Source organism: Octopus sinensis, linkage group LG25 (assembly GCF_006345805.1).
Source record: "Octopus sinensis linkage group LG25, ASM634580v1, whole genome shotgun sequence".
Taxonomy (NCBI): domain Eukaryota; kingdom Metazoa; phylum Mollusca; class Cephalopoda; order Octopoda; family Octopodidae; genus Octopus; species Octopus sinensis.
The window spans coordinates 6,109,694-6,121,500 of record NC_043021.1 but is presented as its reverse complement, the minus strand read 5'-3'; the positions used below and the strand labels follow the sequence as shown (position 1 = coordinate 6,121,500).

The 11,807-nt window shown below is 40.0% G+C and overlaps 1 protein-coding gene across 3 annotated transcripts in view; it reads left to right on the top strand.

Annotated features, from left to right (window-relative positions):
• Positions 1–8,656: 8,656 nt before the first annotated feature.
• The window catches only part of LOC115224281 (endochitinase A-like), a 41,728-nt gene continuing 38,577 nt past the window's right edge, over positions 8,657–11,807 (top strand). The window contains exons 1-2 of one of the 3 annotated variants that reach the window (XM_036513169.1): positions 8,657–9,138; positions 9,887–10,152. In XM_036513169.1, the coding sequence (XP_036369062.1) occupies positions 10,140–10,152 (13 nt within the window). In that variant the 5' untranslated portion in view covers positions 8,657–9,138; positions 9,887–10,139. Of the gene's footprint in view, positions 9,139–9,886; positions 10,153–11,807 lie in introns of those variants that run through there. The other 2 variants (XM_036513170.1, XM_029795095.2) reach the window with 2 other exon arrangements.

The following is an 11,807-nucleotide window of genomic DNA, read 5'->3' as shown; positions in this document are numbered from 1 at the left end:
TATTTTATTAACCCCCGAAAGGATGAAAGGCAAAATCGACCTGGGCAGAATTTGAACTCAGAATGTAATGCCGGAAGAAATGCCGCTAAGCTTTTTGTTTGGCATACCGTAATTCTGCCAGCCCAAATGATGATAATAATAATGATGATGATGATGATGATATCTACTAAAGGTGCAAGGCTTGAAATTTTTGGGGAAGGAACTAGTCAGTTACATCAACCTCAGTATCCAACTAAGTACCTGTTGAGCATTGGGGTCAATATAATTGACTGGCCCCTTTCCCACAAAATTTCAGGCCTTGTACCTATAACAAGAAGGATTACTCTTATTATTAAGGCGGAATCATTAGCGTGTTGGATAAAATGTTTAGCAGCTTTTCATCCAGCTTCACCCTCTGAGTTCAAATGCCACAGAGATGGACTTTGCTTTTCATCCTTTCAGGGTTGATAAAATAAAGTACCAATCAAGTACTGGGGTCGTTGTAATGGACTTGCTCCCTCCCCTCAAAACTGCTGAACTGTGCCTTTAGTAGGAAGCATTATTATGACTATTATTTCAAAATGATAAAAAAAAAATAACAAGCTAGTATTATAGTAGATGTATGTGTGTGTGTTTAAGGGTTTCAGTGATGCTGCTATGATAGAAACGATGTGTGGTTGTTTGTTATTTGGGCAGGTATAATGAAATTTTCTTATTAATGAAAATGTTTAAACCAAAAATGAAAACAAGTGGCAGTCTGCTGCTGTTGTAATTGTTGTTGTTGTTGTTATTTTATGTCCTGTTTGCTGAGTTTGTCTTACTCAACCCCTGAAAGGTTGAAAATCAAAAAGTGATGGATGGATTGGTAGAAACACTAGAGCACCAAACCTTCACATTCTGGGTTCAAATTCTGCTGAGGTTAATTTTGCCTTTCGTCACTCCAGGTTTGATAAACTAAAGAACCAGTCAAGCACCAGGGTTGATTTTATTGACTAGCTTCCTCTCTTCAAAATTTCAGGTTTCCTATCTAAATTGGGTTTCAAATTTTGGCTCAAGACCAGCAGTTTTGTGTGTGGCGGTGTTTAAGTCAACTACATTGACTCCCATTTTCAACTGGTACTTATTTTATTGACCCCGGAAAGGATGAAAGCAAAGTCGACCTGAAGGCATTTGAATTCAGAACACAAAGACAGACAAAATGCTTAGCAGCATTTTGTTTGGAATGGTAATGTTTCTGCTAGCTCGCAGCTTTATTTTTCTATCTTAATTAGAAACAATTATTATTATTGTGTGAGTGAGCAGCGCATGCTATCTAAGTGATGCTGGGGTACAAATATTGAAGCCCAATATACCCATATGACCTTGCAGGTAAGGCACTGTTAGAATTTTCTTCAGATCAAGTAGCTCGTTCCATTCAAAAGGTCCCTGGATAAGGGTTGTTTCAGGACGGTGAGCAAAATACCCATGTTTCCAGAGATGAAGTATTGAAACCCCACAGAATTCTTCTCAACCCATGGCTACGATGCCCCCCCCCCCAATTACTTCTGCTCATGATCAGAAGCCACTAAGGGACATGCTCAACTGGTTAATATCAAACAACTGACAAGCAAATCTGTGGTATTGAGCAGAATATTTGCTGTAACCCATCTTTTATACCAAGACAAACTACGCACATGTTAACAATTTCCAATCAGAAGCCATGAAAGCCACTGTCTCCTGCCACATTGTTGTTGTTATTATTATTAAGGCACTGAGCTGACAGAATCATTAGCATGCTGGGCAAAATGCTTAATGGCATTTTGTCCAGTTTTACATTTTTACTTATATTCTGCTGAGGATGACTTTACTTTTCATCATTTTGGAGTCGATAAAATAAGTACCAGTTGAGCACTGGGATTGATGTAATCAACTTATCCCCTCCCCAAACTTGCAGGCTTTGTGCCAAAATTTGAAACCATCAGTATTATTATTATTATTATTATTCATGACACTTTGACATATTATACCAACACTATACCAAAAGAGCAAGTCATATCCAGTGGCCGAAGGTCCTTTGGGTCATTCCTTCTCCTTCAACTTTCTAACACCCTCCTTAGAATCATTGCTGTCCCTAACAAGGTTGTTTTCTGCAACAGTCTTGTCCTAATGGCATTTCCTAGCATCTCTGGCCATATATCCAATCTTTTACTAACTGCTCCCATTGTGCCAACCACAATCGATGCCACTTTTAAGTGCCTGGTTCTCCATAGTTCCTTGATTTCCTTTCTGATACTTCTCAACTTTCTCACTTTCCTTCTCACTCACCCTGTGTCCCATGGCGAAGCAATATCCACAATAATTGCTTTGTTGTTCTTCATCTTTTCAACGACAACATTGTCAGGTTTTCTATCCACAATAAGATGGTCACACTGGATGGTCATATCTCACAAGATCTTATATTGCTCGTTTTCAACAACCCTTTCCAGTTGGTGCTCATAACCATTTCTCACTTCTGCTCGTGTCATACTTATGACAGAGCTTCCAGTGAGCCAATCTGGTAATGTTGTCGTGCCTTCTCTTGTACTCTTTTCTGTGCAAGCATCTTACATTCACTAATAATGTGGTTTGTTGTTTCACCTTTCTCACCGCACAACATAATAATCGATCAACATCAATGGAAATCGTAGCTGTGATACCAGTGCCGGTGGCACATAAGAGAACCATCCGAACGTGGCCTTTGCCAGCGTGCCCCGACTGCCTCTGTGCCAGTGGCACGTAAAAAGCACCCTCCGATCGTGGCCGTTTGCCAGCCTCGCTTGGCATCTGTGCCAGTGGCACGTAAAAAGCACCATCCGATTGTGGCTGTTGCCAGCCTCGCTTGGCCTTCGTGCCAGTGGCACGTAAAAAGCACTAGTCTGTTCCCCAAAATTTCAGGCCTTGTGCCTTCGGTAGAAAGGATTATTATTATTATTATTATTATTATTAAGACAGCAAGCTGGCAGAGTCGTTAGCACACCAGATGAAATGCTTAGTGGTTTTTTTTGTCTGTCTTCATATTCTGAGTTCAAATTCTGCCAAGGTTGGCTTTATCTTTCATCCTTTCAGGGTCTGTAAAATTAGTACCTGTTACACACTGGGATTGATGTAATCAGCTTACCCACTCCCTTGACATTTCAGGCCTTATGCTTATAATAAAAAGAATTATTATTATTATTATTATCATTAATAAGGCAGTGAGCTGGCAGAATCATTAGCACACTGGACAAAATGCTTAGCTGTATTTCGCCTGTTGCTATGTTCTGAGTTCAAATTCTGTCAAGGTTGACTTTTGCCTTTCATCCTTTCGGGGGTCGATAAAATAAGTACCAGTTAAAAACTGGGGTCGATGTAATCGACTCATCTCCTCACCCCAAACTGCTGCCCTTCTGACAAAATTTGAAATCATTTTTTTGATTTTGATTTTGATTTTTCCAGTTTCAGCAAATGAGCTGTGGCCATGCTGGGGCACCGCCATTTATCATTATAATATTATTATTATTATATTATTATTATTATTATATTATTATTATTTAAGCAGCAAGCTGGCAGAATCATTAGTTCATCGGATGAAATGCTTAGCAGCATTTCTTCCTGCTCTTTACGTTCTCAGTAGAAATTTCACCAAGATCCACACTTTGCCTTTCATCATTTCAGGCTCAATAAAACATGTACCAGTTGAACACCAGGTTTGATGCCATCAACTACCCTCTTGCTCTCAAAAGTTGCTGGCCTTATGCCAAAATTTAAAAAAGATTATTATTATTATTATTATCATTAATAAGGCAGTGAGCTGGCAGAATCATTAGCACACTGGACAAAATGCTTAGCTGTATTTCGCCTGTTGCTATGTTCTGAGTTCAAATTCTGTCAAGGTTGACTTTTGCCTTTCATCCTTTCGGGGGTCGATAAAATAAGTACCAGTTAAAAACTGGGGTCGATGTAATCGACTCATCTCCTCACCCCAAACTGCTGCCCTTCTGACAAAATTTGAAACCATTTTTTTGATTTTGATTTTGATTTTTCCAGTTTCAGCAAATGAGCTGTGGCCATGCTGGGGCACCGCCATTTATCATTATAATATTATTATTATTATTATTATTATTATTATTATTATTATTTAAGCAGCAAGCTGGCAGAATCATTAGTTCATCGGATGAAATGCTTAGCAGCATTTCTTCCTGCTCTTTACGTTCTCAGTAGAAATTTCACCAAGATCCACACTTTGCCTTTCATCATTTCAGGCTCAATAAAACATGTACCAGTTGAACACCAGGTTTGATGCCATCAACTACCCTCTTGCTCTCAAAAGTTGCTGGCCTTATGCCAAAATTTAAAAAAGAATTATTATTATTATTATTATTATTATTTTAACATTATTATTAAAATTGCCATCTCTGTTTCCTGTGTAAAATAAATATCACAAATATTTAATTAAATAATTATATCTTGTCTTCATTTATATTTGTACTCTCCTATATTTGATAATAATGTTCTTTGACTAAAAAACCCTTTAAGGCTGTGTTCCTCTATGGCGACTGTTAAATGAATGAAATAATTAGGAGAATAAAAGAATATATAACACATTATACTCTTTTACTTGTTTCAGTCGTTTGACTGGGGCCATGCTGGAGCACCGCCTTTAGTCAACCCCAGAACTTATTCTTTGTAAGCCCAGTACTTATTCTATCGGTCTCTTTTGCCAAACCGCTAAGTGACGGGGACGTAAACACACCAGCATCGGTTGTCAAGCAATGCTAGGGGGACAAACACAGACACACAAACATATACAGACACACACATATATATATATACATATATACGACAGGCTTCTTTCAGTTTCCGTCTACCAAATCCACTCACAAGGCATTGGTCGGCCCGGGGCTATAGTAGAAGACATTTGCCCAAGGTGCCACGCAGTAGGACTGAACCCGGAGCCAATGTGGTTGGTAAGCAAGCTACTTACCACACAACAACTCCTGCGCCTATGTATATGATACATATATAATAAAAAAAAAAAAACATTAAAATACAAATCCAAAACCAAAGAAAACTCAACCATGAGTGAAGAAAGAAGAAAGAAAGAAAAAGAGGAAAATGAGAAAGAAGGAAGAAAAAAGAAAGCAAAGCATTAAATTCACCACAATGTGCTCCAACTGGCCGTACACCACAGGGTTCAACAAAACCTACTAAGGCAAGGCAACACGCTCACAGCATTACCTCAATGGTGAGGCTAAGGCATTGGAGCAATCAGGCACCCTCATGGGCATCATCTGACCCCTTGGGTGGGGTCAAGCTGCTTATTAATTATTCACAAGGTGTAGCTACATACATTCAGCCACACACAATTGTGACAACCCTTTAAATTTCAAGAAGGTCTTGCAGATTTTTACTGTCCCAGATATTGGGACCATTTGTCATGTAATAATTAAATTGTGTTCTCTTCCCAAGAACCCAAATTCAGCCATACTTTGCTCCCGACAGGTTGGTGTATGTCCTATTGCTCCAATAATGATAGGCATGAAACTGAAAGCATATCTTAGGTACTGGATTTGCAAACTCCTTATCAATGGTCTACAGCAGTGGTTCCCAAACTTTTTAGAGTCGCGACCCACTATTTATCACACCAGTTTATGACGACCCACTTAACTCTACTTGAACTATCTCGATAGACAGCAGTTAATCAAAGCTAATGCATAATTTTATAACTTTTTGCGACCCACTAAGATTCCATTCGCGACCCATCTGTGGGTCACAACTCATAGTTTGGGAACCACTGGTCTACAGATGTCCTTTTTCTTTTGTATTTTTCTAAGCATATTGGTGTTCAGAGTGCTGATGCATGTATAGAATTGGATTCAGTCTAGCGTTTTGCCACATAGAAATCACAATTCAATCATTGCACAACCAAGATTTTATCCAACAAGCGGCTGTTGTTCACAGGATAGTTCAGTAGTCTGACTAAAACCTTCCATGAGTGAGGCCTACAAATACAGCCAAATTGAGTGCCAAAAATTCAGTGTCTTGAGTTGAGTTTAGTGTACACTCTCCTAATAGCTGTTTCTACAGCTGTATATTCAACCTGGAAAGATTGAAGAAACACAACACAACACCTGAATGTATATTTGATATGTAAAAATTTGCTCAAATGTTGAGTTTCTAGCAAAGACTTTCAGCGTGTGTCACGTTATTTCATTTGAATGTTTCCATTTATTGCTTAGTATGAACACCTTTCCTATTCATCATCACCATCATCATCATCATCGTTTAACGTCCGTTTTCCATGCTAGCATGGGTTGGACGGTTCGACCGGGGTCTGGGAAGCCAGGAAGCTGCACCAGGCTCCAAATGTGACAAATTATTTTCTGATATGTAAAGAAGCCTTCCTTATTACAAATGTGTGTGTGTGTGTTTGGTCGGAATATGGCTAAACAGCAGACAGATAGGTAAATAACGAATCAGACAGACAGACAAATATTTTGTGAATAAACTGCTATACTTTTAAATGATAAAGTTTATTGAAATATAGATAAAATATATACAGAATTCTGACTATGCATTAAGTTATGGTGCGATGTTAGATCTACGAGGTATTTATTGACAACTTCAAACCGATCGGTTTCACTTTCTTTGCAGCTGATCAAATCCCGATCACCCATCATTGTGATCCTTATTCCAAGCTGTTGATGAGCCCTCCACTTCACTTCACCTTGCATGAAGCCAAACTCCCTCTGTGACTAATTACATCTACTCTGTACATCTTCTTTATTCATTCATAATGCTCTTTGCTAATAACATTAACATCGCAGGTCTTCGAGTTGCCTCCCTTGGTAATGCCAAATTAAAATATTTTCAAATTAATCAACCAAAAACGCAGAAAAGAAAAAAACAAGACACAAATAAAAGAAAAAAAAATAATTCTGCGACAGCCAGACGAAACCAATCGATTTACAATGCGCAGACTTACTCAGTGGTTGCTAATAGCAACCAGCAACCAACTTTATCCAATTAGTTACGTCATCTCTCAAACCACCCACTCCGTTTCCGTCTTTTTTTATTTCTCCCACTTCTTTTTCATCGCTTTCTTTCTCTTTCAACTCTTCCCCTCTCAACCTCTCTCTCTCCCACTCACATTGCTTCTAATTATCTATCTATCTATCTATCTACTGCTACTCACTCTTACTATCTCATCCTTTCACCTCTCTCCGCTTGTTTTGCTTCACCTCTTCTTTCTTTTTCATCCTTCTTACAGTAGTAAATTCACAATTTCTCTCTCTCTCTCTCTCTCTCTCTCTCTCTCTCTCTCTCTCTCTCTGTGTCTTTCTTTCAATTTATTTCTCGCGTTCTGTCCTAATCTCTCTCTCTCTCTCTCTCTTTCTCTCTCTCTCTCTCTCTTTCTCTCTCTCTCCCTCTCTCTCAGACCTCTTCTTTCCTTTTCTCCATCTTAGTTTTTGTCCTTCGTTCTTTTAATTTCTTCAATTTTGTCAGAAAATATTCCTCCTTCCTTTTATTCTTTCTTCCTCTCTATTTTATTTTCCCTATCTCGACACGCCATTATCCTCCTCATCCACCAAGCCTCCTTCCTTCTGTCTTCCCCTATCCATTCCTTTGTCTCTTTCTCTCTCTATCGTAAACCTGAAAATAAACCACCCACCCTCTTTCCTCGATCTCTATTCTATTATTTCTCTCTTCCTTCATTCATTCTAGTTTCACTTTCGACGATCCTCCTACTCAAGCCTATTTTCGGTCATTTTAATTCTCCCCCCCTCGCTTTCTGTTTTCTATCAGCTAATATTCCTCCTCCTACCGCTTCTTTCACACCACCCACATTCTTTCCCGCCTCCCTCGGCGGTTGTACTTCCACCCTCTGATCTATCCGTCTATCACGTTCGTATCCCGCAATACATTTTCTCCTTCTCTTTTCACCTTCCCCCACCTACGCTTATACTAACAGTGTTTCCTGCTGTCGCAACTCTTTGTCATTCTTCTCTCTTTCACTTTCCTCTTCCCCTCCGCTGTTACACATTAACTATCCCCCCTCCTCTACCTACTACTAGTCTTTGTTATTTCTTTCTCTTCTTTCTCATCTTTTCTACTTTCACTTTCTCTTTCGCCCAAAACACACTGTATTCCTATCTCCCATTTTTTCCCTTCCGCCCACAATATTGACGTCGTTTCTTACTACTACTACTACTACTACTACTACTATTACTACTACTACTACTACTAACACTACTTCTTTCTCATCCCCTCTCTCACTCTAAAATGCTCACAAACCCGCGCTCTCTTGTTCACTCTCCCTTTCCCCTCTCTCTCTCCTGACCCTCGTTTTCTCCCACTCCCCTGACTCTCCCTCCGCCCACGTTGTGGTCATATCCTACTACTGTTACTCTCCTTTTCTGTCTGTCTCTCCTTTCTTACCCCCTCTCTCTTTCAGCCTATTCTATCACCTGTCTCTTCCACTCCAACTCCCACTTTTAGTCCCTCCCATTCTCCCCAATTAATCTGACTTCGTCAGGCTTTATTATACATCTGTCAGCCTCTCTCATACACCCATTCTATTTATCTTTATCTTTCCACACCTGTCATTCTCTCTCTCTCTCTCTCTCCCTCTCTCTCTCTCTCTCTCTCTCTCTCTCTCTCCCTCTCTCCCTCTCTCTTTCTATATTTCATTCAAACTCTATTGGTACATCTACCTTTCTATCCACATCTTTTCCACTCTGACTGTGAGTGTGCGTGTGTATAATTATATATACCTCATTCAACTTGGTCTTACTCTATCCATCCATCTATCTTCATCCCTATCTCTTTCTTTCTCCATCCCACTAAATACGAACACCATTTGTTGGTGTGTATTTTCTTATTCAGAAAAGACAGACGGTTTCTTTCGGCAACTGTCACCGAAGAACCTTACGGAAGGATATCTTAGAATGGAGACAGACAATGGCTAAACCATCAGGTTTATTACTCAGATAATAACAAAACAACACCATCTTACAACAACTTCCATCCATCGTGGGATCATTTTAAACGGTGTTCCGTGAGAGAATCGAAACTACTTCACATGGAATATTAACTGACAATTACCACAACTGCAAGAAAAGCATCATCAAAAATAATCTCGTCTGCCTCTCTTGTCTGTCGGTCTGTTTGTTTATCTATTTACCTATCTATATAATCTGTTCGCCTATATATCTATCTTGACTGTCTCTGTCCATCTACCTGACTGTTTATCCGTCTATCTGTCTGTCTATCCATCTATCTCTCTTACTCTATCTATCTTTCTGTCTGTCCTTTTCAACTGTCCATCTATCCATCTATCTCTGACTCTGTCTGTCTTTCTTATTCATCTGTCTAGCTTGCTAGCTATCAGCCAGTCTATCTATCTATCTATCTATCTATCTATCTATCTATCTATCTATCTATCTATCTATCTATCTATCATCTATCTATCTATCTATCAGTCTATCTATCTATCTACCTACCGATCTATCTATCTATCTATCTATCTATCTATCTACCTACCGATCTATCTATCTATCTATCTATCTATCTATCTATCTATCTATCTATCTATCTATCTATCTATCTATCTATCTACCTACCGATCTATCTATCTATCTATCTATCTACCTACCGATCTATCTATCTATCTATCTATCTATCTATCTATCTATTTATCTATCTATCTATCTGTCTGTCTATCAGTCTATCAGTCTATCTATCTGTCTATCAGTCTATCTATCTAGCTATCTATCTATCTATCATCATATATATAAGTACGTACATATATGTATGTATGTGTGTGTGTGTAAGCACGCGCGCACGCACATGCATTCATCATTTTTCCCATATCTTGTCTTTCTGTCTGCCTCAGCGGCAGCAGCAGCAGCAACAGTAGTAACAACAACAGTAACCTGTCCAACACATCAATGGTGCATTAATATTCCAGAGACCAAACACGTGACACATCTGTAATAATAGCAATAACAACTGCAACAACACAAATATACAACAACAACAACATAAACGTAATGTCAGTGTAAATATATATAAAATATAGCACCGTCAACAACGATGACAACAAGTGTTTATGTCTCTGTGAAATATATAAAAAGCGAGGCGAGAGAACATCCCCCGCCCCAATGACTGCTGAAGGTAAGGATTGAACTTGTAACAAATCTACGTAAATGTAACAACAAAAAACCGTGTGTTGTATATGTCTCGGTGATGTGTTTGTAATGTATATATATGTGTGTGGGTGTATGTGTGAGAGGGAGAGAGAGAGAGAGATGTATAATATGCGTGTTATGTAAGTAATATATGTATGTATGTATGTATGTATATCTACGTGTGTTAAGAGCATTTAAAGTTCTGACGACGTGTACAAACCTAGTAACAAGGTAGTGATAAAAAAAGATGAGGTGATATCTTCTCGCTAGCGACTACCATAACTAATATCACCACCGTAGCCTACACCATTACCTTCCGCCATCAACACCGCCACCTGTTCCAATTCGTTACATTTCTGTCCACTGTGCTATCTCCTTGTCCTCCAACCGTGAACACCTTTTGTTCAGCCACCAACACCACTGTGCTATCTCCTTGTCCTCCAACCGTGAACACCTTTTGTTCAGCCACCAACACCACTGTGCTATCTCCTTGTCATCCAACTGTGAACACCTTTTGTTCAGCCACCAACACCACTGTGTTATCTCCTTGTCATCCAACCGTGAACACCTTTTGTTCAGCCACCAACACCACTGTGTTATCTCCTTGTCCTCCAACCGTGAACACCTTTTGTTCAGCCACCACACCACTGTGCTATCTCCTTGTCCTCCAACCGTGAACACCTTTTGTTCAGCCACCAACACCACTGTGCTATCTCCTTGTCATCCAACCGTGAACACCTTTTGTTCAGCCACCAACACCACTGTGTTATCTCCTTGTCATCCAACCGTGAACACCTTTTGTTCAACCACCAACACCACTGTGCTATCTCCTTGTCATCCAACTGTGAACACCTTTTGTTCAGCCACCAACACCACTGTGTTATCTCCTTGTCATCCAACCGTGAACACCTTTTGTTCAGCCACCAACACCACTGTGTTATCTCCTTGTCCTCCAACCGTGAACACCTTTTGTTCAGCCACCACACCACTGTGCTATCTCCTTGTCATCCAACCATGAACACCTTTTGTTCAGCCACCACACCACTGTGTTATCTCCTTGTCATCCAACCGTGAACACCTTTTGTTCAGCCACCACACCACTGTGTTATCTCCTTGTCATCCAACCGTGAACACCTTTTGTTCAGCCACCACACCACTGTGTTATCTCCTTGTCATCCAACCGTGAACACCTTTTGTTCAGCCACCACACTTATCCTCTACTAAGGCCATCATCACTTTTACTCCTCAATTATCTCCATATCCTCCACCTACGAACACGACTCCCCCCCTCTTCTTTACGCTGACATCAAGACCAACACCACCGTTGACACCACTGTCAACACAACACCGCCGCCCTTCTCCTCTAATGACAGAGTCTCTCTGTGTTTTACCTGACTGTGACCACCACCAGAGATAGTGTGGACAAGTGAAAGTGTCACATTGCACTCATCTGATTCGTTATAGTGTATTGGAGTGTGTCATGCGGTCCTCATTAGGGTGGAGACATGGTATTACTGGGAAGACAAGACTGGCGGGGTGGGTTGTGACACGGGACTGTTGGATCAGAATGACCTGAGGTTATACAACCGCTACAGCTATCAACTCACCTTCATCAACGCACTATCAGTACATCACCATCAC